The 25,193-nt window shown below is 56.8% G+C and overlaps 2 protein-coding genes across 2 annotated transcripts in view; one reads left to right on the forward strand and one right to left on the reverse strand.

Moving 5' to 3' along the window:
• Window positions 1-1,088: 1,088 nt before the first annotated feature.
• LOC143842424 (uncharacterized) lies at window positions 1,089-12,681 on the reverse strand. The gene is made up of 5 exons (XM_077347577.1): window positions 12,571-12,681; window positions 7,748-8,131; window positions 7,100-7,402; window positions 4,968-5,127; window positions 1,089-2,874 (listed from the first exon to the last, which is right to left on the reverse strand). Exons 1-5 carry the CDS (start codon window positions 12,679-12,681, stop codon window positions 2,048-2,050), a joined length of 1,785 nt encoding a protein of 594 aa, XP_077203692.1. The 3' UTR covers window positions 1,089-2,047.
• Window positions 12,650-25,193, forward strand: part of ONECUT2 (one cut homeobox 2) — an 83,343-nt gene continuing 70,799 nt past the window's right edge. Inside the window, exon 1 of the mRNA XM_077346861.1 lies at window positions 12,650-14,264. Coding sequence (XP_077202976.1) covers window positions 13,004-14,264 — 1,261 coding nt within the window. The 5' untranslated portion in view covers window positions 12,650-13,003. The remainder of the gene's footprint in view (window positions 14,265-25,193) is intronic.

Consider the following 25,193-nt stretch of genomic DNA (forward strand, 5'->3'; position numbering starts at 1 on the left):
ACCCATAAGTTTAAAGCAGCTATTAAAAATTAATTAACTCCCATCCATTCAGGAAACCCTAACAGGGCCTGCTTTGTGACATATGCATGTTTACTTTGTGAGACAAAATACACACACACACACACACATACACACAGAGCAAAAAAAGAGGTCAAATGCAAGTGTTTGGCTTCCCCATCAAACAGTTCAGCTCACTGCTTTTCTCTACAGCACCTTTGAACCTAGAAAAAGAAAGCGGATCTGAACACAAACATTTGAACAGAGTCCAGCAGCACGAAAGCTTATACCCAGATTTAAATTTTATTGCCTATATTATTTTAGAAACAGCCAAATAATATAAAAATGCAGACAGTGAAAAAAAAAAGTCATAAACAAAAGAACAGAAAATGTTTTTCCCGAGCATCCTCTTCATTACATTGTTTATTTGTTTTAATCCACTGTCTATACAACAATAATTTTTGTTGGGATACATTTTTGTTCAGAATCAGGTAGGTCCTCAAGGTGTCCCTGGACTCTGTTCTGTTGCTTGAGACCAACAGGGCAACTTGCCTGAAATTCTAACTTGAACCAGTCTGGTTACTTGGAAGCCTGTCCAACAGAGATCAATAGGATCTGCTCCCGAGTAAGTGAGCAAAACTTATCCTAATGCCATGAGTTTGGAGGAATCCACTCCATATGCACATGGATATCACAATCAGTCTGAAGTGAGGGGAGTTTGGGATGAAACACAAGAGCCAGCATCACCTAACCTGGAGAAACAGGTTTGATCCCCTTCTCCTCCTTCACATGCAGGCAACTGGATAACCTTGGGCCAGTTACAGTTCTCCCAGAGCTCTCTCAGCCCCAACTCTCTCTCGGCCATTTTGATACTCCTTTGGATAGTAAAAAGTGAGGTACAAAAAAATAGACCAGTGGTCCATCTTGTCCAGTGTATTGTCTCACACAGTGGCCAGCCAGTTCCTCTGGAGCAGGGGTAGTCAAACTGCAGCCCTCCAGATGTCCATGGACCACAATTCCCATGAACCCCTGCCAGCGTTCTCTGCCAGAGGCTCATGGGAATTGTAGTCCATGGACATCTGGAGGGCCGCAGTTTGACTACCCCTGCTCTGGAGGATCAACAACAGGCCTAGGCCAAAGCCTTCATACATATAAGAAGACCCCTGCTGGATCAGACCAGTGGTTTAGAGGCTGAAGCCTTCAAAAGAATGTAAGAAGAACTCTGCTGGATTAGACCAATAGTCCATCTAGTGCAGCATCCTGCCTTACACCATTCTTTGGACAGACAACAACTACTTTACTCTGCTCTGGTCAGACCTCACTTTAGAGTATTGTTTCAAGTAGGTAGGCATGTTGGTCTTAAGAAGCAGAAAAACTGTAGAGTCCAGTGGCAGTTTTAGGCACCACAATTGAAGAAGGATGCAGACAAACTGGAGGGTGTCCAGAGTAGGACAAAGAAGATGGTGAGGGGTTTGGAGATCGAGTCATTTGAGGAAAGTTTGAGGGAGCTTGGTCTAAGATGAGATGATATGATACCATCTTCAACAACTTGAAGGGCTGTCACATAGAAGGTGGAGCAGAGTTGTTTTCTGTTGCCCCAGAAGGTCGGACCAGAACTAAGAAAGACCATTTGGCAATTGGGAAGGAGTGTTTGTGTGTGTGGGGGGGGTGTTGCTCTTCTGACCAGCCCTGACTCTCCCTGAACTCTGGATGATAAAAGGTGCCCGCAGAAATAACAACCAATTAAATGATGCCCCCCCCCTGCACATATTTATTTTTAAAAAATTATTTTCTTTCTTTTTCTCAGAAGTTTGAGTCTGTCCTGTTTTTTTTATTATTTTCTTAGCCTTTGAAAGACAATAAACTTAAGAGTAGTTTGTATGTGTCTGTCAAAGCTCAGGTATAAAAATTCTGCACTTATGGATCATGGTATATATATAGAGAGAGAGAGCAGTATATGCATGTAATTAATAAAATGTAATTAATAAATATATATGCTAGCTCTAAAGTATGTAGATATAACATACTAGATATTTAAAAGTATTTAGAATTACCACCAGCTATAAGGATAACGATATGTATATTTGTATGCGCTAGATCTAAAGAATCCTAAATATGCGTCCCAAAAAGAAAAAGAAAGAAAGAAGAAAAGAGACCCCAACTTTCTGGGTCCAATGAAAGCTTCCAAGCGTCTCCCTTTTCTCCTTTCCCGACCCGCGGGGGAGTTCAGCTGAAGCGCCCAAGACGTTTGGGGAGCGCATTCGGCGCGGCGGGCTGGGGCTCCCGGGGTCGGGGCTGGCTTCAGATCCACGCCAGAGGTCCGCGGATCGGGCTGACCTGGGGCGAGCGGGGGACACAAGCGCTTCCTCGACGCGCGGTTTCCGTCCCATTGCGAGAACCGAGGGGGCTGTAGGATTGGGGGCGGGAAGGCAAATTTGGAACGTGGGAGAGGGGGGGAGGTTAACCCCCCAGTCTCAAAGGGGTGTGCATCTGTGTGCGACCTGGCGGGCCTGCGTGCTGTCTGGCATCGGCTTTGCAGTTTGAAGATCGCAGGATCAGAAGCCGGAGCCTTCCTTTGCCAGCTGGAAAGACTTTTGTGCAGATGGGGGCGAGGGGGGGGGGGGCGATTGCCAAACTTTGCAAGGCGGGGAAGCAAGCTTTGCACGCTCGGAGGTCGGGAGGTCGGCGGCTCCGCTGCAGGGAGCGCCCCCAAGTCCCCTTGCCCTCCTCCCTCGGGCGCCACGCGTGCGGAGACCCCCGGCCGAGGCGCCCCCTCCCCTCCCCTGCTGTGAGTCTTCTTCTCGGTCCGAAGACTTCCAAGGGATCTGCTGGCCGAGAGTCTGCCCCCCTTCGCAACCGGCTGCAACTTTGGCCTTCCTTGGGAGAGAACAACAAAAAAGGTCTCACGCCCACCTGGCCCCGAACAAAGAGGCCTCGCGCCGGTTTGCTGCCCCATCTCTCGCTCTCTCTCTCTCTCTCACCGCCCCCCCCCCTTTCAAAACCCCCTTCCCAGCTTTGAATTGAGTTTGGGTCGCCGGAAGCCGCCAAGACCGGAGAACTTTGGGGAGAAAGAAAGAAAGAAAGAAAGAAAGAAAGAAAGAAAGAAAGAAAGAAAGAAAGAAAGAAAGAAAGAAAGAAAGAAAAGTGAAAATCCGAAAAGAGAGAGAAGGAAAGGAAAGTGAAAATAAGGAAGGAAGAGAAAAGTGGAAATCTAGAAAGGGAAAGAAAAATTAAGACAGGAAAGAAGGAAGATAAAAGTGAAAATGAGAAAAAGAAATAAAAGTTTAAAAAGAAGGAGAGAAGTGAAAACCTAGAAAGAAAGAAAAAAGTAAAGTGAAAAGGAAGGAAGGAAGGAAGGAAGGAAGGAAGGAAGGAAGGAAGGAAGGAGAGCGCAGGGTGAAGCGGGAAAATACTTGCCACCCCCCACCCCGGTAGCCTTTCTCTGTCAACAACATCAACAAAAACGTCACTGTCAGAAACTCAAAGAAAGTTCTGGGATTGAAGGCAAAGCAGTGAGAGCACCAGCTATTGCGTGATCCTGTTCTGTCGGCCAGTCTATGCATAGCTCTAGCGAGGCGGGGTCCTCCGTGCTTTCCTCCTCCCTTGGGACCCCGAAGGACTCCGCGGGGCGATTCACGCGTGGGAAGGGGCTCGCCCGCCCAAGCCCCCACCCCGGGTAGTCCTCACCCTGTTCCCGCCGTCTGGCTCCAGCGGGATCCGTGTCCCACTTCAGCCCACACCTGCTGGCCTTTCGGCGACCAAACCCCGTGGAAGTCAGCGGTCGGCCGGGGGCTGCATCCAGGGGAGAGGAGGGCCATCTGCCTCTACCCCGACCTCACTTCTCTTTCCCCAGCAGGGGAGCGGCCGGAGAGGGCGGCCTGCGGGTTTGGGTGTCCGGAGTGCCGCCGAGCGGAGATCGCCTTCTCTGCGGCTCTGAAAGGAAGCCTGGGACTTTGGGCCAAGTGTAATTGAGCTGTCTTGGGGGGTGGGGGTGGCTTTCCTTTGGCCCGGCGCACGTTGAGAAGAATCCCCCCCCCCTCCCTAATCGCCTCGCCGGGGAAGCCACGGGATTAACTTTCGCTTGACCTTTAAAGAAAGTGACATTTTCATCGGGCCGGGCCCAGCCACGGACAGATCCTGGGAGGAGGGAGAGGGATGTTTGAGGACTGCTAGGCCGCAGGGGCGGGGGGGGGGGAGGCATTGACAAAAAAAAAACAGGGGGGGCGTCCAGCAGCCAAAGAGAAGCCAGAAAGGGGAGGGGGCCGCTGAAAAACCATCAGGGGTTGGCTTAAGCGGCACAGGGATCCCGCTGGAGCAAGCTGGCAAGAACCGACGGAGGGAGCTGCCCTGCTCAATCGCGAGAATCGCCACCCTGACGCCCGCTGGGGGTGGGGGGAGGCCTTGGGGGTGGCCGCCACGAAGGGGATGGGGAGGCCTACAGCAGCGCTTGCTCGGCCGGCCTGCCGGGGCCTGCGGGTCTCCTGCCCCCTTTCCCCGCCCCACAACTGTTAGGGAGACAGGAGAGCCGACCGCCTCCCCGGACGCTCCTTGTGGAGCCCGCCCGGCCATCCTTCTCCCCCCATTCTCAGAGCCCCCCAGCCCCCCAGGCCCCCCACCCCAAATATAGCCCAGCTCTTGCCCGCTTGGCCTCCCCCCTCGAGGCTCCCGCCTGGCAGCCGGCTCTGCTTCCCCGCGCCCCAAATGCGGAGGCGGGATGGGGGTGAGCTGGAGGGGGGGGATAGGAGAAGCAGCCCCCTCCCCGCCAGCCGCCGGCTCCGGAAACCGTATAGATGTGGGCGGGGGTGGTGTCTCTCGGACCCCCAGGCCTGGCTGGGGGAGAGACCTTCGGGGAAGAAACCCTGGGCCCGGAACCCCCCTCCCCGGAGCCCTCTGCCCAGAGCCCCCCTTCTCTCTCTCCCCTCCCCCCAGGCAAAGGACCAAAAGCCCCGCAAGCGCCGTGGCTCCCTTACCGGCCGAGCTGGGGCCGAAGCGGGCCAGGCCGGAGGGAGGAGGCCCGTGCGGAGCGGCCGAGGCAGCCAGATGCACCGTCGCCGGCGAGGCGGCCGGGCAGCGACGCGCTGGATTAGCCTGGGGTCTCCGGCACACGCGGACCGGATCGATACCCCCGCGCTCACGTGCCAGATGGCCGGGGGACAGCGAAGCAGGGAGCCCCCCTCCCTCCCTCCCTCCCTCCAAACTCAGGCTCAAACTTGGGGGGAGAGTTCAAATCCCCAGCACAAAGCCCTCCCCCCCCAAAAAAAAAACCTTTCGGGTTTCGACCCCCCCCCCTCTGCTGTTTCTCCAGGCTATCGAAAACGACCGCCTGCGATATCCCCGAGATCAAAGACGGAGGAGTATTTTTCTGGAGAGGGGTGTGTGTGTAGATGTGGGGGAGAGGTGCCTTTAACACGTCACTAGGTGCGCGATTCATGCCCGGGAACGGGAGGAGAGGCGTGTTCAGACGTGCTTCTTTGCGTGTGTGGCTTCAGAGGCGTGGCCCTGAGGACTGGGGAGGGGGGAGCGTAGTTTTCCATGGGGGACTCAACAGTTAAAGGGGGGTGCGTGGTGAAAAAACTGGAAGAGGATACCCAAACTCAGGGCCAAGAGATTTATCTTCAGGGGAAAAAAGGATTCCGTGTTGGTGGGAATCAAGGGAACCGAGTTGGGAGTCCAGCGGCACCCTAAAGGCCAATGAAGTTCAATTCTGGAGTAGAAGCTTTCCCATGAAATAGAAGCTTTCTCACGTGGGCTTGAAATTGGGGTCACTGTGGATGGGCCGATAGTTGTAAGTTTCCTGCATTGTACAGGGGGGTTGGACTAGATGACCCTGGAGGTCCCTTCCGACTGATTCTATGATTCTATGAATGAAACTTGTCCTAAAATATCACTGCGCTTCTGACTAACCCGTCCGGGTCTGCTCTGTCTTCATCCCCGTGGTTTTCATCTCTAAAAGGGATTCCCCTACAAAGCGCTCAACAGATGCCCCCAACCATTTTCAGATGCCCCCAACCTGGATATGAAGCTTTCCTCCAGTATCCCGACCCGAGGGAGCGAGAGAAGAGCCTCTTAAAGACGGACCAAAATTGGGCCAGGGTCTCTCAAAGGCCGAGCTCATCCCTCGCCCCCAATTTCGTTCGTCTTTCAGGCGCTGCCAAATCCTGGCTCTTTCCTGCTGCTGCAGGCGGGCTGACTGATCTTGACCTATCTCCAGAGTTGTGGGGTTGTTGTTTTTTTTGGGGTGGGAATGCCTGCAAAAACCTCCCTTCCCACCCCCCACCCCAAATCCTCTCCAGGCTGAAAAAGACCCAGGAAGAGGTCGATTTATTTGTTTGTCTGATTGGTCTTTTATTTGTTGACTTCATTTACAGCCGGGTGACCACAAAGAAAAAGGCAGAATTTGGAAACACAGAGGCGGCACGGACCATCCAGGAAGCAACGCCGAGGGGTTGGGGAGGACACGATCCGAGCAGAGGGCGAACAAAGCCCAACCGTCCGGCTGGCATTGAGCGGCCAAAGGAGAAGCCCCGGCCCGCGAGGAGGCCAGAAGAGACGCAGGGATTATTTCGAAGAAAAAATACTTGCAGGGGCGCCTGTGCCGCCGAGAGAAATAGGCGATCCCGCCACTCGTTCCTCTTTCCTCCCGAGAAGATTCCGTTGGGTTGTGTGGGGCTGCCCCCCACCCCGTCCCCAAATCCCCGGCCTGCTTTGTTAGACATGGGCAGGATCTATGCCCACAGGACGCCCCGTCCGTTTCAATGGGCCAGGAAATCCAAAGGAAACTGACACGGGACGGAGATCTCGGTTCTGAGCCAGTCACACACGTGCGCGCTTGGCCGTGTGCATAGTCTACGTGCACACACGGGTGTCTGCGAGCACCAGGGCCCCCCGCCGTCCCTCCCAGCCTCCAAGGGGTGTGTTTTGTTCCAGTGTTGGGGCGGTGGGGGGGCATAGACCGATCAAACAGCCACGGATCGATCCCGAGCCGAGCTCCCCTTCCGGGAATACTGCTGTTTGTTTTAATCCGGGTGGCAAAAGGGGCACACGGACAGAGCAGAGCTCCGCGCCTGGGCCTGTGTGGCTGCGGATCAAGGGGCGAAGGGACCGCGCGGGAGGCCGGATCCTCGCCGCCGGACCAGTTGCTTCCCAGCGTCCGCTTTTTTTTGCCACTCTCAGGATCGCCTTCCGCGGGGGATTCAGACGTGTGACACGGGTTCGCCGTGCCCAGGCCCGGGCGGGGGTTTGGGCGAGCGTGTGAACGCGGAGAGAGCGTCGGCGGCCCAACGCGGGAGCGCGGCTTCGTTTCGACCCCGGGAAGGAGGCTTCTTTCAGACGAGCGGGACGCGGCCGGCAGGCCAAGGCCGGGAAAGGCGCACACAAAGGAAGGGGAAGCCGGAGGCCGCCTCGCCTGCGCAGGGAAAGCGAGTATCGATCCGGAGGTGGGAGATGGCGGCGCCTCACCTTTAAACTCTGGCGCACGTGATCCGGCTGGAGCCGCCGAGCCCGCGGAGGAGATCGGGATGCGGCAGGGGTGGGCGCGGGCGGGGGGTCTCCCACCCCTCCGGCACCCCCCCCGCCCCGCCCCGGGCCCTCCTCGTAAGGAAATGTCAGGCTCAGGATCGGATCCCTCCTTTCCTGCGCTCTCTCTGTCTCTCTCTGGCGCGCTTCACCCCCAAATGAAGGATAAGGGACCGGGGGCACCATTGACAAGCGATCCACGTGCGCGTTTGGAGGGTCTGAGGGTCTGTCGAACGCCGAAGACGTTGCGGGTCAAGCACGGGAACGATGCGGGTCGAAGGCCAAATCGAAACGGGATCGCTGCGGCCACCGGGAAACGGCGGCCTCGATCCAGCAGCCTTTCCAATGTGCCGGCGCTCTCTCTTGGATGGCACTTCCGTCGAGAGCCATTTGGACTGGCTCCCGAGTAGACGGGGGAGATTGGGGGTTTGGACTGGAGGGCTTCATAGGCCCCCTGCACGACCAAGGCCGAGGCAGGCCCCCTCTCAACTGCGTTGAGATTGCTGCGTTGCAATCGGTGGACAGGCGTTTGGACCCGGACTCGGTTTCGTCTCCAGAATGCGGAGCGAGCGGTTTGGGTCGAGCGGAACCCGTCTGCGGCTGCCTTGGAGGCCTGCGCCTGGGTGCAAGGAGAGAAAGCGCGCTGGGCCGGCGATTCGCCAAAGGCAGAGCTTGTCCCGGTCGAAAACCTTCTGGGGTTACGATTGCGACTGTTAAACCTCTGGCTGGCGGGATTACATTTCGGAGGAGGCTTGGGCTGCTATTATTATTATTATTATTATTATTATTATTATTATTATTATTATTATTATTATTATTATTATTATTATTATTATTATTAATTCACAGCGTTATTATTAGCAGTTGCATTTTAAAGTGTTATAAAATGGCAGATTCAGAGGTCTGAGTGGATAATCGAAGTCCGTCAATTCACTGAATAAAAATATTCTCTCATCACTGTCTGGCCCTCAGGCCTTTCCGGTAGCCCCAGAACCCGAGTCCGAAGGCAGGTTCGTGCGAATGACCAGCCCGAGGAATGACCGACTCAGCCTGGCCTCAAGGCTGAGCCCTTGAAAGGCAACCGTGTAATCCTGAGTGCCAGCTTTCGTGTGCATGCGCCCTGCTCATTCTCCTTATTCGGCGGGCCTATAAATGACTTTCCCTTCAGTTTTAGGCACTTCCCTTTCTTTCTTCCTTCCTTCCATTCTCTCTTCCTTCCTTCCTTTTCATTCTCTTTTTTCCCTTCCTTTCATTCTCTCTCTTTCTCCTTCCTTCCTTCCTTCCTTCCTTCCTTCCTTCCTTCCTTCCTTCCTTCCTTCCTTTCATTCTCTCTTCCTTCCTTCCTTTTATTCTCTCTTTCCTTTTATTCTCTCTTTCGCTTCCTTCCTTCCTTCCTTCCTTCCTTCCTTCCTCCCTTCCTCCCTTCCTCCCTTCAACCGGGCCACGGTTAAGCGATCGCCAAGCGCGGCCGAGAGGCCCTCCCTCTGCGGCCGGCGCTCCACGAGGCTGTCCGGGCAAGAGGCGCCTTGGGATCGCCCCCGGGCCTCGACGGAAGGGCAAGCAGAAACCCTGCGGGTGTCCCGCCCCCCCCCCACGAAAGTCACCCTGGTGACTGGAGGAGCAGCGACTGCAGGGCTCAGCTGCCAAGGGCAGGCCGCGATCCGCGGCAGCCCCTAAGGCCGCTCGACTCGGGAGGAGACCGTGTGTGTCGTCTTCAAGGGGCCTGACTCCTGGGACCGTCTGGCGCAGGCTGACTCGGGAGGCAGATCCCCCCGAGACGATGGCCTTTTCTTTTTCGCCAACAAGAGCAGATTCACCAGGCTTACTCCCGAGTAGCACCTCTCAAGCCCCGCCTCTTGGGCTAAACTACTGCGAAGGGACTGATTTGAAACGGGTGGCGGTTTGCTTGGGTGTCAAAGTGGCCTTTCTAAGGCTTAGGACGGGGAGGGGGTCATATATATATATATATAGGATGGATGGAGGGCAGAGGAGTCTACTTTAGGGGGGAGACCTCTAGGGAGAGTGGGGGGATCCCAAATGCTTCTTTTCAACCTTTTCTCGGGTCCAGAGCAGGACTTCTCTCTCCCCTTGCCCCCCCTCCCCTTCTCTGAGTCAAGTTTTCTCTAACAGCTGGAAGGGGCTGGAAGGGGCTGTCTTAAGGAGACCCCCCGCTCTTCCTTTGACAGCTGATCAAAAGAAAATAGGTCACGCTTTTCAAACTTATGTGCCCCCCCTCCCCGCCCTTAATTACTGTCTCTTTAAACAATGGCAGCATCTGCGCCGCCTCGACTCCCTTTAGCCCGGCCAGAGACCAACCTGTCCTCCTCCTGGCCAAGCCAAGGGGGCTGGGTGGGGGGGGGAGGCTGCTGTGGGTTGCAGAGGGGTCCACCAGAAAAGGGTGGAGGCCAGGAATTAGGCGCGGGGGAGGGTCACGGGGGCCAGACCCAAGTGGTCAGTTGCCAAGTTTGCAATTGGGCAAAGTCGCCGTGAGCTGCGGTCCTCGGCCGTGCTGGATCCCGACGTGCGCTTCTGGGTCGACGCGCATCAAGATGCGTGCTCATTGGGGGGGAGGGGTTTTTGTGACAAGGCGCCTGTGGCAGGAGCCTAGAGAGGCAGCAGGGAAGAGATGCTCTGCCACAGAGAGACACACAAACAGAGCTGAGGTTTTGTACCCCGCTTTTCTCCAAGCAAACCCTGTGAGAAAAATGAGGCTGGGGAGCTCTGAGAGAACTGAGACTAACCCAAGGTCACCCAGCGGGCCTCCTGTGTCTCAGAGCAGCTTACAATCGCCTTCCCTGCCTCTCCCCACAACAGATTCACATAGACAGCCCTGTGGGTCTGAAGTAGCCCAACAAAAATTGAGTCCTTTAAGACCAACAAAGATTTATTCAGGGCCTGAGCTTTCCTGCGCATGCCCACCAACGCTCACGCCTTGAATAAATGTTTGCTGCTCTTAAAGGTGCCATTGGGCTCAAATTCTGTGGTTCTCCCCACAAGAGACACCCAAGATCACCCAGCTGGCTGCATATGCAGGACCGGGGAATCAATCAAGCCCTGTTCTCCAGATTAGAGGCAGCCGCTCTTAACCCCCACGCCACGAAAGAAATGGGGAGCATTTATACTTCCTTATTTCCTCCCCACTCCCTCGCACATGAGGAGGGGGGGTTCAGATTTTGGGAAGATTCAGAAAAGGACTCTGGGTTGAAGGCTTTGAAAATGCACGGCGGGGGAGGGGAGGGGTGACCTCTCCCCCCCCCCCTTCCCCAGCCAGGCCTTTGACCTTCTTCTGTGACTCTTGGCCATCTCTCAAATGAAAACGGGAAATGGTGCTCCCCGGGGGGAGGGGAGGGGAGGGGAGGGGAGGGGAGAGGGAGGGGCCGTCGAGGCAGCAGCTGCCCGATCCATGACCAGTTAAGCTTGGTGGACTGCGGCCCGGGCCAGCCCCTGCAGAGTCACTCTCGAGGAGAGGAGAATGTATCCATCCATCCATCCATCCATCCATCCATCCATCCATCCAATATATATCTGTCCATTCTAGTAATTTCACTTTCTTTCATTTATTATCTATCTCGACTGTCCCCAGCTGCCACTGGGCGCACTGAGAATTTACACAAGAGGATTTAGGGGGGTCGCCAAGTCGGTCTGCCTACCCCTCCTTGGTTACCTGTTTTCTAGGACCAGGGCCTTCTGGGTGTAACTCTGCCCTACGATCAACGCTAAAATGGTTGTCTCCCTATTGATAGGCCGCTTTTCTCCCTTGGACTCCAGGCGGATGGCACAGAGTGGGTCGCCAAGAGAGGCCGTTCCATAAACCGTGAGGGTGGCAGAAATAACCCCAAGTCTGACAAACAGAACTGAAGTTTAACTTGACACATTAAATGACGCAACATTACACAACAGGATCCGACCCGCAGCACACTCGACATAGTAGTACACACCAAAGGACACCCAATGAAACTTCTGTTCAAGGGGCAAGAGATTCTCCTCCAGGCCTGTTGGCAACCCCAACTAGCCGTGGATTCTATTGCAGATTATGAATTCTTTGGGGCAGAGGTCTTGCCTCTCTCTTCCTCTTAGGAGAAAGGCCCCGTATGTCGTCGCTGGGCGGCTTTGGGCCAGTCGCTCACTCTCTGTCAGACGAACCTACCTCGCAGGGTTGTTGTGAGCATAGGACGGACGTGGGAGAAAAATGTGAGCCTGGCCGAGGGTACTGGACGATGAACGGGATTTTAAAGTAGGGAAGAAATAGACGTAAAGAGGAGATCGAGGGCATTGGAAGGTATTTTGGAAAGGGGGTCGGGCCGGACAGAGTCAGAAAACCCCCTCGGCGTTCCCAACCTCCCGCCTGTCCGCTCCCCTCCGCTCTCCGCATTCTCCCGTGGCCCTCTTTGTCGGCCTTCCACCCCCCCTAACCCCGAAGTCTACCTCGCAGGGCGAGGACGGAACCCAACCTCCAGGGCGGGAGCCCCTCGATCCAAGCGGCTCGTGCCTGCCGAGGAAGTCCCGGGGAGAGGGGGGGGAATCCGTAGATTCTCTCGCCTGGCCTGGCTCGGGGCTTCCTCGCAGCTTCGGAATGGGGGTCCCCTTGGCCCGCCCCGGAGGGGAGGGGGAGCGGCTGTGGCTGGGCGCGCGAGGCACATAGGGGGAGACCCTGCCCGGGCCGGGGGGAGGGGGGGAGGGAGGGAGGGAGGGAGGGAGGAAGGGGCTTCCTGATCACCCCTCCTGCCGGGCGTGGCCTCCCCTCTCGCCCCCTCCCCTCCCCTTTGTGCGCCCGCGGAGCGGAGCGGCAGGCCCGGCGCCCCTTCAGCCGCGCTCCCTGGCCCTCCCCGGCCGCCGCCGCCTCCTCCTCCTCTCCTCCTCCTCCTCCTCCTCGCCGGCTGGGAAGGCGCTTGAGGCCGGCTCCGCTCGCCCCCTCCTCTCCCCTCCCCTCCCCTGCCCCCTCTCCCTGCCCTCCCCTCCGCGGCGCTCCTCCCCCTCTCTCTCGCCATTGGCCGGGCCGTGGTGGCGGGGGCCGCTGAGTGGCCGAGCGGGGCGTCAGTCTGGGGCCGGGCCGCCTGCCTCTGGCTGGCGCGCCGGGGCTGGGCTGGGCTGCCGGGCGGCCGCGCCACTCTGGACAGCTCCGGCTCTCGCCCGGCAGAAGACGCGAGAGCAGGCCAGGCGCTCGGACATGGGCAGCGGCGGAGGCGGCAGCGGCGCCAGCAGCACCAGCAGCACCACCAGCGGCAGCGGCAGCGGCAGCAGCGGGCAGGCCAGGCGCCGGCCGGGCTGAAGCCTCCAGTGCGGCCGGCCGCCCTCCCCCGCCCCCCCTCCGCCCCCCCCGGCCCCCGCCCGCACCCGCCACGCACTCCCACCCGCACCCACGCGCGCCACCGAGAGGCCTTACAGCGACCCCCGCCCTCCCCGCTCCGCCAGGCCAGCGCCGACTGGCCCCCGCCCGCGACGCCGCCAACCCGCCCGCCCGCCGGCCGGCTCGCCCGCGCCCATGGACTGAATGAAGACCGCCTGCACCTCCTATCGATGCCTCACCAAAGAGCTGGAGAGCTGCGCCATGAACCCGGAGCTGAGCCTGGAGACGCTGGGGCCCCTGCACGGCCCTGAGCCCGAGCTGCTCGCCAGCCCCAGCCCGCACCACCACCCCGCGCCCGCCGCCGCCGGCCGCGCCGCCGCCGCTGCCGCCGCCGCCCTCCGCGCCGCCGCCGCCGCCGCCGCCTCGGCCCCCCCGGAGCTGGCGCCGGCCCCGTCGCGCTCGGCCATGGTGAGCAGCATGGCCTCGCTGCTGGACGGCGCGGGCGACTACCGGCCGGAGCTGTCCATCCCGCTGCACCACGCCATGAGCATGCCCTGCGACTCGTCGCCGCCCGGCCTGGGCATGAGCGGCACCTACACCACGCTGACCCCGCTGCAGCCGCTGCCGCCCATCTCCACCGTGTCGGACAAGTTCCACCACCCGCACGCCCACCACCACCCGCCGCACGCCGCCCACCACCCGCACCACCCGCACGGCCCGCACGGCCCGCACCACCCCTCGCACCCGCACCCGCACCACCCGCACGCCCACCCGCACCAGCGCCTGCCGGCCAACGTCAGCGGCAGCTTCACCCTCATGCGCGACGAGCGCGGCCTGCCCGCCATGAACAACCTCTACGGGCCGCCCTACAAGGAGATGCCGCCCATGGGCCAGAGCCTCTCGCCGCTCGGCAACGGCCTCGGCCCGCTGCACAACAGCCCGCAGGGCCTGCACGGCTACGGCCCCCCCGCCGCCGCCCCCCCCGCCGGCGCCCACGACAAGATGCTCGGGCCCAACTTCGAGGCGGCCCTGCAGCACCTGCCGCGCGGCCTGCCCACCCCGCCGGCGCCCCTGCTGCCCCACCTCAACGGCCTCCACCACCCGGCGCACGGCCAGGCCCACGGCGCCGTCCTGGGCCCCGGCGGGAGGGAGCGGCCGCCCTCGTCGTCCTCGGCCGCCGCCGGGCCCCAGGTGGGCGGCGGCGGCGGCGGCGGCGGCGGGCAGCTGGAGGAGATCAACACCAAGGAAGTGGCGCAGCGCATCACGGCCGAGCTGAAGCGCTACAGCATCCCGCAGGCCATCTTCGCGCAGCGGGTGCTGTGCCGCTCTCAGGGCACGCTCTCCGACCTCCTAAGGAACCCTAAACCGTGGAGTAAGCTCAAGTCCGGCAGGGAGACCTTCCGCAGGATGTGGAAATGGCTGCAGGAGCCCGAGTTCCAGAGGATGTCCGCGCTCAGGCTCGCCGGTAAGGCTCGACGGTCACAGGGGGAGAGACGGGGCGGCGCACGGGCCGGCCTCGGGGCCCGCGGAGGACTGGCGGCGGACGGCAGCCGCACGGGACGGGACGGGACGCGACGGGACGGGGGGGCCACCGCGAACGAGGCAAGGCCTGGATCGGAGGCTTCGGGGGAAGGGGGTTGTGTGTATGTGCCTGACCTGTTTGTGGCGCGCCGAGATTGACAGCTGCGAAGGGGCATGGCCGGAGGTCAGCCCTGTCTTGGAGAGGTTTGGGTTGCGTTTGCTGGGGGAGGGGAGAAAGAGAGGGGGGCGTGCGTGGATTCCCGCCCGTCCAACTTGCCCCGAGGAGGAGAGGTCTGTCTGCCTGTCTGTCTGTTTGTCCCCCTCCTCCAGGGAAGGGATCCCCGGTTGGCAGGCGTCTCACTGTTAAAACTGTTAAAAATATGAGTGCTGGAAGAGGGGGGGGGGGGTTCTCTCGGTCTCTGTGGTGGAGGGTCTCCCCGCTGCCAGGTATTGGCTCTTGCATTGGCTCTCCCAGTTATTGGCTCTTTCATCTTCCGAGGCGTGTAGGAGAACTCTCACTTTCCCTCCTGGCCGCCGACCATGGGCCTGACTGGGTGGCCGGAGAAGCGGAGAGGGGTGTTTCGGCTGCCTGCCGCTTTTGTCCCGGGGGTGCAGGGGTGTGTGTGTGTCTGGGTGGCTGCGTGCAGTCCCCAAGTCAGGATCCGTGCAAACGATGAGAAATGAAAACACACGCCGAGAGAGCCCGATCCGGGACTGGTGCAGAAGGGATAGGGATTGAAGCGACCCGCGGAATGCACCGGCAAGCCCCTTTGGACCGGGGTGCGGTGGGGGTGGGGGGGGGCGTGTGTATGGAGGGGAGAGCAGCCCCGCAGGAGAGCCTGGCGAGATCGGGCAGAGGCGGTGGGGAAAAAAAAAAAAAAAAGGACAACAAACCCATTCGGGTTGGGGGAGGGGGGCATATTGTTCTTTTGATGTGAGCCGAGTTGCTCGCGGGCTCCCTCTAGCGGCCGCAAAGGCAGGCCGGCGGAGACCTCTATTGTTCTAAAGAGAGCGAGAAATTGAAGGTTGGCGAGGCGATGTGATGAAAGGGGGACGGGGGGACCGGGGGACGGACAAATTGCAGCGGGAGTTGTTGGCAAAATAAACCCTCTCGAGCCGGGCGTGCACAGCAATACGTGCAAATGGCAGGCTCGCGGCCGCTGTCCGAATGCATGCAAGAGGGCAGGCGAAAGCCCAGCCGAGTGGGTGATATTTGTAAATAGAGAGGGGTCGTGGGCTACGCATTGCAAACGGGGTGGGGGGGGGGAGAGAGAGAGTGTGTTTGCGCCGATAATTTGGCAGTTCCTGGGAGATCTAAGCCAGTAAGGGGCGAAAAGCCATCCGGCTGGGTCGGTAGCCCCACTGGTAGCCCCGATGTCCGAAGCCGGTTCTGTGGCGACCCGGCGGAGACCTTTTGTTTTCTCCTTGCTCCATTTGGACACCCCCCCCCTCCCCGTGTCGCCTGGCATTCTCGCACACGAACCACTTTGAGGGGACTGTTTTCTGATGCATTGGGTGAGGGGGGGGAGGAATCCCCCTCCCTTCCTGCCCGTCGCCTCATTCACCTGTAGTGCGATTGATCTCGGGCCCGAGCAATTAATCGTTGGCTGGTATTGATTGGTGGGGGAGGGGGGGGCTGGACTAACGACTCGGTAATACCTTTCGGAGAGGCGACTGGGGGATTCCTTCCAAATCCTTGTGTGTGTGTGTGTGTGTGTGTGTGGTGTCCCTCCCCAAATACACACGCTCATCCAGTGGTCCCGTGGGGGTCATTGCTAGGCGATTTCAAATCCTCCCCACGCCGTGGGAGGGGGGGCAGAAGGAAGGTGGCTTTCTTGTCTTTCTCCCCCCCACCCCGACCCCCACCCCACCCCGACCCCCACCCGGCGACAACTGGAGTGAATTGTGGTTTATTCGCATCTGTGTTGGCTGCATTATGAGCCAGGTGGGACCGCGGGTGGAAAACTCAGCAAAGGGGGGAGAATTGGGGTATGCTGCGCTCCGGTGCAGTCCGTATGTGTGTGTGTGTGTGTGTGGCTTTTGACATCCTTTGTTCGCGCGCGCGCGCCTGTGTGTAGGATGGCGCTTTGACCCCCCCCCCCTCTCTCCCACCCCAGGCAGTGTGGCCGCGCGGCATCCGCGAAAGGTGCGGGGGACCCCCCCTCTTCCTCCTCCTCCCCTCCCCCTCCTTTCTTATTCGGTCTTAGTGATGATAATTAACGTGAGAAATCTCTGAATTGGTCTATCGACCGGGCTTTCGCGTGGTCTTCCCCCTTTTAATAGCCGGCTTGTTTGCGCTAATAAAACAAAGCCAGGGGAAGGCGGGGAGGTTCTGCGGGGGGCGCGGGGGGGGGTGTCTCCGGGCGGTGTTTCCCCCTCGCTGTAACCCAACAGAAGGGGAGGCAGGGAAGGCAAATTCGCTTCTCATTTCAAAAGATGGGGACCCAGTGGAGGAAATCTCGGCGCAGGGACGCCAGGCTTCCATCTCAGACATCCCCCCCCCTCTATTGCAAGCCCTTGGGAAGCAAGCCCCATAGATTGCAGTGGGGCGGCCTGCACAGGCGTCTTTGGACTTGGGGGGCGGGTTGTTATTTTGCCGGCCTTCGCGGCCCAAAGAGGGGTCGTTTTCCCCGTGGTTGTTTGGGAGGTGCCCAAATACACCTTGGAAGCTTTGGGGTTTGGTTCCTCCCTTTCGGGGCGCTCCAGCTGCTGGCTGGTGGCCCCGTTCGGCTCTTTGCAGCCCTGCTGCAAGCCCGCGAGCCGGTTGCCTTCCGAGGAGCGCTAGGAAGCGGAACTTGGCTCCTGAGACGCACACAAACAGACGCATGCTCTCTCCCTCGCTCCCTTTCTCTCTCTTGCGTGTTTGGAGCAGATTTTGGACTCCGCGGCAACAAAGCGGTCCAGTGTGGCCCGGACATGTGAAAAGCGGGCGAGGGACTAGCACCTTGGGGGGGAGGGCTCTCCGGCGATCTCCTCCTGGAAGGACTCCGCCTGCCTTCAGCACTATGGATCCGGCGTCGCCTCCGAATCAGCCCGGTTCCTTCGCAACAAGCGCGGCGAGGCTGCGGCGTTCTTGGGGAGCGGGACGTCCAACTTCCTAGCTCCAGAAAGACCCGGTTTGGGGGCTGTTCCCGTATAAGGATGCAGTCTCTGCGAAGGGCTGAGGAAGCGTCCCGAAAGCCCGCGTCTCTGAATTATTAAAAGCTGTTTCCGTGGTTGCCGAGAAGTGAGAAGATTGGAAGAGGGGGGTGGGGGGGAGAGAAGCATTTTTTTTAAGGGTTTGGTAGCTACAGAACTGGGTCTAGGCGAGGCGGAGGGAGGGGGAGTAGGGGAGGCTAAATTAAATTTAATATCCTGGAGCTTTTGACTAGTTTCTACCCGAGAAGGAAATGTCACCTTTGAGGAAGGGGGATCTAGTCAATTTCACAGCCGACGGCCGCAGCGCTTGGTCAATTTCAAAGGCCCCGAGCGAGCGCTTGGGGAAGGTGGCCGCTGTCTCGGCCCGTCTCTTTTCTCCTCTCCCCGCGCGATTAAAAATTCATGCTGAGCCCCCACAGGGCGAGATGGGCCGCTGGACGGATTTCTTTACATATTTAATTGTTTCGGCGGTTTGCCCGAGCAGAAATCTGCCCTTTTGGGAGAGAGATGTCTGTGGATGTCATTCGAAAGAAAGAAAGAAAGAAAGAAAGAAAGAAAGAAAGAAAGAAAGAAAGAAAGAAAGAAAGAAAGAAAGAAAGAAAGAAAGAAAGAAAGAAAGAAAGAAAGAAGAAATATTGGCTGTCTTTTAGGCGAAGTTGTGGATTTCTATCCTATGCCGCAGCCGTCGTCCAACTCGCCCTGCCTTGGCTTGGAGGGGGGAGGGGGGCATTTAATTGTTTTCACCTTTTGCGATAAATTTCACTTATGCTAAGCTAGACACACACACCCTCCTTCCCGACCCTCCCTCCCCCCCTCATCTGAACGATTTTCAATTAGGGACGGAAAGAGGGATTGGGGGGAGGGAAAGAGGCCCGGTGGTCCCCGTGGCAAGGCGTCTACGGTCAGGGATGGCCGGGGATCTTCCCCTTGGCTCAGGACTGGCTGTCGCTGGATGGTTAACGAGCGCCGGGCCTGGCCCCGCTGTTATCTGCCGCGGCGAATAGGCGCGCCATTAGGAGGTTGGCGTGGCGATTAACACCCGGTGCTCCCTAATGGCCGCCCCCCTTGCGCTGGAGCCCCCCTCCCCGTCCCTCTGGGGGAAGGAAGAAAAGGCCTTTGGCTGGGCCGACAGCTTCTTCTCCGGGGTTGCCTGGTCCCCGGGGCCCTTGCCTCTTTCCTGGCAAGAACACAGCGGCCTGTTCCCCCAAGGTGCCGGCAACCTCTTTCGGAGCAGCGGGAAAAGAGCACAGCTCCAGTCGCACCTGGCAACCTTTGGGGTGGGGTGATCCTTCTTCAGCCCCTCTCCTGCCCTAGATTTCCCTAGAGCAGAGGTAGTCAAACTGCGGCCCTCCAGATGTCCATGGACTACAATTCCCAGGAGCCCCTGCCAGCATTCGCTGGCAGGGGCTTCTGGGAATTGTAGTCCATGTAGTCCATGGATCAAGCGGCACAGTCATAGCAAAGAGGGCCCAACCCCCTAACCACTATTTCAGTGTCATGTAGTGCTTGGCGTCACGTGGTTAAGAGTGGCGGCCTCTAATCCAGAGAACTGGGTTTGATTCTCCACCCCTCCACATGCAGCTGGCTCGGGGACCTTGGGCCAGTCTCAGTTCTCCCAGAGCTCCCTCAGCCCCACCTACCCCACAGAGTGTCTGTTGTGGGGAGAGAAGGGGGTAGGCGACTGTCAGTCCCTTTGAGACACAGGAGGCCTTGGTGACTGAGCTAAGTCACAGTTCTCTCAGAGCTGTCTCAGCCTCACCTACCTCACAGGGTGTCTGTCATGGGGGGAGGGAAGGAAGGTGATTGTAAGCTGCTTTGAGACACATGAGGACTGCTGGGTGACCTTGGGCCAGTCTCAGTTCTCTCAGAGCTCTTTCAGCTCCACCTCCTTCACAGGGGGTCTATGGTGGGGAAAGGAAGGGAAGGCAATTGTGAGCCGCTTTGAGACTCCTTCAGGTAGTAAAAAGTGGGGTACAAAACCCCCGGATGTTCGTCGTTCGACATTTCCTGACATCCAGTTGATCCCAGCCCCTTAGCATTCAAGGCACAACACAATCTCTGCCGCTGGGATCCAGGACTGGGTGGTGACAGGATGAGGCCTGCAGGCAATTACAACTAACTCTGCTCTTGGTTTCCTGGTTTTTCTCCTAGTGTCTGCAGTCATTTTCATATCCCAGCTCTCTTTGCGGTAGGCCATGGCGAAGACATGGAGCTGTTTGTACAGGAGGTGTGCAAGAAGGCCCCGTCAGAGGCCTGGTTTCTCCTGATCGGACCCTCTTGGACTGAATGGGGTCAGCCAAGTCCCTGCAGAACTCTGGATTTCTCAGGAGAATCTCTCCTAGTCCGCAGACTTTGGGAGAATGCAGACTGGTGGTCGTGACTGGCAGGAAGGGTGCTGTGGGTGGTTTGTGCCACTCTCCAGATCAGCAAAACCAGGCTGCTGCCCGATCATGAGTCAGGGGCCACTCCGTTCTTGGGGAACTCCCCATAAATGCAGAAAAAAATTATTATGTGCATAAGCCTTCCCATGCTCTCAGGGGCAGAGAACGTCAACAGGAGACTAAGAGTCGGTCAGAGGGGTGAAGAACAGATCAATGGGGAAACTGGCCATGGTCGGTCCTGCAGAGCAGGGGTAGTCAACCTGTGGTCCTCCACATGTCCACGGACTACAATTCCCATGAGCCCCTGCCAGCATTCGCTGGCAGGGGCTCATGGGGATTGTAGTCCGTGGACATCTGGAGGACCACAGGTTGACTACCCCTGCTGCAGAGATTGTGGAGTTCTGGGGGCGGGACATTGGTGTGTGTGATAGCACAACAGTCCAATCAGTTCTCCCGCTCCTTGCAGTTGCCCAGGGAGTGGGGCAGCAGACTGAGTTGGTGGGAAATAAAGCCCAGAGGCAAACGGTGGTGAGTTTTTGGAGAGATGGGCCTTGTGGAAATGGACTGCTCTTCAGAGGGATTAGGGAGGAGCAAAAGTGGCTTGGGGTGGGCCTTGTCTTCGGCCCAGGGCCCCGAAAGCAATAAGACCCATTGCTGTGATGCGGGACTCCCCATTTAATCATCCATCAGGAGATCTGCAGAATGTAGCTCCCTGGAGAGCAAACTGGAGTTTCTCCTCTAATACACCTCTGAAAATTGAAAAGAAAGAAGGACCCTCTCTAGCCCCCCCCCCCAAGAGAGGGGGCTGCTCATCTGCTGAAACCCCCCAAGAGTTGACAGCCAACAGGACCTGGAAATTGAGGCTGGAGGGTTGTCTGGTTGTTTATTGGATTGTTTATTCCCCACTCCTTCTTCACATGCGGCCGTCTGGGTGACCTTGGGCCAGTCACAGTTCTCTCCGAGCTCTCTCAGCCTCATCTACCCCACAGGGTTGTCTGATTGTTTATTCTCCCCTCCCAACTCTTTGGCAACCCCCAGCTTGTTCCTACTAACACCTCCTTGATTTTTTTGCACTAACTCAGCCTTTCTCAAGCTTTTTATCATTGAGAAACCCCTGAAACATTCTCCAGGCTTCGAGAAACCCCAGAAGTGGCACGATCCGTGAAGAATATGGTTGGGAAGCAGAGCTGTGGACACGCCCACCTGGGGCCCCACCCCTTCCCACCCACTCCAGGACCCTCACTGGCCATTTTGGAAGGGGGGAGGGCAGGTCGATACAACCATCTAGCGTCCCATCACCCGATAAATGTTTAACACCTTTAAAATATATATATTAAAATTAATTAACTCCCACCCATGCAGGGTGGCCAAGAAACCCCAGGGGTTCACAGAGCCAAGGTTGAGAAAGCCTTCTCTAACTCAGGGGTAGTCAACCTGTGGTCCTCCAGATGTCCATGGACTACAGTTCCCATGAGCCCCTGAGTCCTTCGCTCACAATTGATCCCACGCTCATTTCTTTGGGAGCAAGCACCCTCGGTGGCATTTACCTCTGAGCCAGTTTAATTGTGAAATCAAGAAGAGTTCCCAAAATAGCTAGGAATGATTTGGGCATCCTAATAACAAGGCAGATCTGTGGCTTAGGATAAGAGGCAAATTGGATTCTGAGGATTTGGCTTCTCATGCCCATAGGGCGTACTTGGATCAATATTTTTGGGTTTTGGCCTTATTTCTGATTCTATCATTCCATTTGCTCTTTATCTAGCCCTTCCTCTCAGGATAGCTGTACAACCTTCATGGGGTTCTGTTCCGTCTTCTCAACAGCCCTGGGAGGTAGGCTAGGCTGAGAAACAGTGGCTGGACCACGGTTCCCCCTAGTGAGAACTGAGTGGAGATTTGAATCTAGGCCCTCTTCATAGAATCATAGAATCATAGAGTTGGAAGGGGCCATACAGGCCATTTAATCCAATCCCCTGCTCAACGCAGGATCAGCCCAAAGCATCCTGAAGCATCCAAGAAAAGTGTGTATCCAGCCTTTGCTTGAAGACTGCCAGTGAGGGGGAGCTCACCACCTCCTTAGGCAGCCTATTCCACTGCTGAACTATTCAGACACTCTGATCACTCTGTCGCCCTCCCTTTGCACCTCTACATCTGCAGAGCCATCCCGATCTAGCAAGAGGGATGTGCACCTGGGTTGATGGATATTCCGGACCAAAAACTTGGGCTATGAAGGTTGGAAGAAACCTTGATGCTTCCTCTAAGTCTGTTAAGCAGTCGTCCTTATCTTGAGCCTGGGAGCTGATTTCTAAATTTCCTACCAGCCCTCTTCACCTAAAAGGTTGACTCCCTCTCCCCAAAAGGACAATACAGACCAGCAGCTTTGGTGGGAGAATCCTAGGCGATGGTAGTTTTGTGCGCAAAAATCTCTAAGCTAGGATCTCAGTGAAGTGAACATGGCAACAAAATGCACATTGTTACATTTTCATTTTTAGCCACATCAAGGTGGACAGGGCAAAATCCATCTGGATGGGTCTCTGCATGCATCGCCTTCTGAGAGCCAGTTTGTGTAGCAGTTAAGATCAGTGGCCTTCTAATCTAAAGAACCAGGTTTGATTCCCCACTCCTTCTTCACATGTGGCTGTCTGGGTGACCTTGGGCCAGTCTCAGTTCTCTCCGAGCTCTCTCGGCCTCACCTACCTCACAGGGTTTGCGTAGTGGGGAGAGGAAGGGAAAGGTGTTTGTAAGTTGTTTTCAGATTCCTTCAGGTAGTGAAAAACCAGGTATAAACAAACAGCTTCTTCTTCTTCTTGATTATAACCATTCCAGAATCTGTTGGGAAAACATAGGCACATAAGCAACCAAAAGATTACATCAAAGGTAAACCTGGAAGCTTCATATGTTGACAATTATTTCCAATCAAGTTCCCTTAACATTGCGCTGTATATGGCTGCAAAAAGACATGTAGCTCATTGGATCCTCCCCGTTTACTTGGGTTTCTGTTACACTCCTATGAAACAGTCCAATAAAAGGCCAATAAAAGATTTGAAACCTAGCCACCCTGAGCACTCATCTGCAACACCTGTAGTCAGCTGATGGACCAAAGGGTGTGACACCTGTAGTATTGATTGATTGATTTGCTTCATCTGCCCTGGAAGGACTGGCTTCATTTATGCCTCTCTCCTTCCCCCCAAGTGGCTGACATCCTTCTCCTCCCCTGTTTTGTCCTCACAGCACCCCTGTGAGGTAGGCCGGGCCAAGAGTAAGGGCAAGAGAGTGACTAGTTCAACCATCAGGTTTCATGGCAGGGTGGGGCTCTCCCCCAAGCACTAGACCTGTCTCCTTCACCACCCTGGCTCTCCGAAACTCAGGGGAACTGACTCCCAATTGCATCGGATTAGGCTGCAGGTTTGAAAGCTTTGGTTGGATGATGTTAGCGTCTGACTCTTGGCGACCCTATGAGTCAACGGTCCCCATGTTCTAAGCTCTCTCACTGCTTCTTTTAGTTGTATACATTTGAGTGCTGTTTCATAGGATTTTCTGGGCAACGTTTTTATACAGTAGGTTTCCAGGTCTTTTGTCCATTCATCTGGGCTTGGGACCAGCCTGCCCAGGGGTACATGGCTGGGTTATGATGATTAACTGCTGTGTTTAGTTGGGGTTAGCAGATGTCTTCCTTTTAGAGCAGTGGTTCTCAACCTGGGGGTCGAACGACTCTTTCACAGGGGGTGCAGCAGGGCAAGCAGCTTGGCCGGGGGGCGCCATCCACACAACAGCCTTGCGGGGTAGATCAAGATAGAGCGTTTGTCTGTTTGGAGCAGTGGAAGAGAGCAAGAGGCAGAACTGGGACAAGAGACAGAACTGAACTGAGAAACCCCGGGGGGAAAAACAATTGATATACAATCATGAACAAGGGATCTTCACGCCCCTGGTCAGTTTGGGTTTAATTTCTGAGAAAGAACACCTGCATAATTTTAGGGTTGGGGGTCACCACAACATGAGGAACTGCATTAAAGGGTTGGGGCATTAGTAAGGTTGAGGACCACTGTTTTAGAGCAGGGGTAGTCAACCTGTGGTCCTCCAGATGTCCATGGACTACAATTCCCATGAACCCCTGCCAGCAAATGCTGCCAGGGGTTCATGGGAATTGTAGTCCATGAACATCTGGAGGACCACAGGTTGACTACCCCTGTTTTAGAGGATGTGCTCTCTTTTTGGGGGTGTCAGTCCACTTTTGGGTTCTTTTTAAAAAATGGATGAAAATGTCCTCTGGATGATGGAGAGAAAGGCCAAGCCCCAGACAGCAGTTTCAAGTGAAGAGGCAAGCAGAGATGGTTTCCCATTGCCTGCCTCTGCATAGCAACCCCTGGTATTCCTGGGGGGAGGGTGTCTCCCAACCAAATACTCGCCAGGTTCAATTTACCTACCACCTCTGTTTGAGATCCTGCAGACAACTTCCAGCCCAAACAGACCATCCTGGCCCAGAGGGTCTGACTCAGTAGTCTGATCCAATATGTGTTTGTTCATATTCAGAGGGTCAGACCAGAACCGATGGGATGAAATGAATTCAAAAGAATTTTCAGGTAAACATCCGGAAGACGTTCCTGACAGTTAGTGCAGTTCCTCAGGCTTCCTCAGGAGGTGGTGGGTTCTCCTTCCTTGGAAATTTCTAAGGAAAGGCTAGATAGCCTTTTGACAGAAATGCTGCTTCTGTTAATTTAGGCAGGTTGTGAGCCTCTTGTGGCGCAGAGTGGTAAGGCAGCCGCCTGAAAGCTTTGCCCATGAGGTTGGGAGTTCAATCCCAGCAGCCGGCTCAAGGTTGACTCAGCCTTCCATCCTTCCGAGGTCGGTAAAATGAGTACCCAGCTTGCTGGGGGGTAAATGGTAATGACTGGGGAAGGCACTGGCAAACCACCCCGTATTGAGTCTGCCATGAAAACGCTGGAGGGCGTCACCCCAAGGGTCAGACATGACTCGGTGCTTGCACAGGGGATACCTTTACCTTTACCTTTAAGTGGGTGGGCAGAAGGGATTGTGATGGTGCTTGGCCCTTGTGGCCCTTTCTTGCATGTCCAGGGAGATGCTAATCGCCCCTTTGGGGTCAGGAGGTGAATTTCCTGTGGAGCAGACTGGCCAGGGATTGGCCAGCAGACTGGCCATGGCATTGAGGTCACTGTGGGTGAGCAGGTAGTTGTGAATTCCCTGCATTCTGCAGGGGGTTGGACTAGATGACCCTGGTGGTCCCTTCCAACTCTATAATTCCATGATTCTATGTGTGTCTTTCTCCCATAAAGCCCCTGAGAGAAAGAGGCCACTTCCTGTGAAGTGGTTGGTGGAGGGAGGGTCAAAAGTTTAAGGAA

Source organism: Paroedura picta, chromosome 7 (genome assembly GCF_049243985.1).
Source record: "Paroedura picta isolate Pp20150507F chromosome 7, Ppicta_v3.0, whole genome shotgun sequence".
NCBI classification, from domain to species: domain Eukaryota; kingdom Metazoa; phylum Chordata; class Lepidosauria; order Squamata; family Gekkonidae; genus Paroedura; species Paroedura picta.

Bases quoted from the DNA above. Each gene is read 5' to 3' on its own strand.
- LOC143842424 (XM_077347577.1), bottom strand. From the start codon at position 12,681: ATGTCCGAGCGCCTGGCCTGCTCTCGCGTCTTCTGCCGGGCGAGAGCC. The intron at 8,132-12,570 runs GCAGGCGGCCCG...CCTTGCACCCAG, and splicing joins CCCCGGCGCGCCAGCCAGAG to GCGCAGGCCTCCAAGGCAGC. The intron at 5,128-7,099 runs GTCCCTTCGCCC...CTGGCACGTGAG, and splicing joins AGGATCCGGCCTCCCGCGCG to CGCGGGGGTATCGATCCGGT.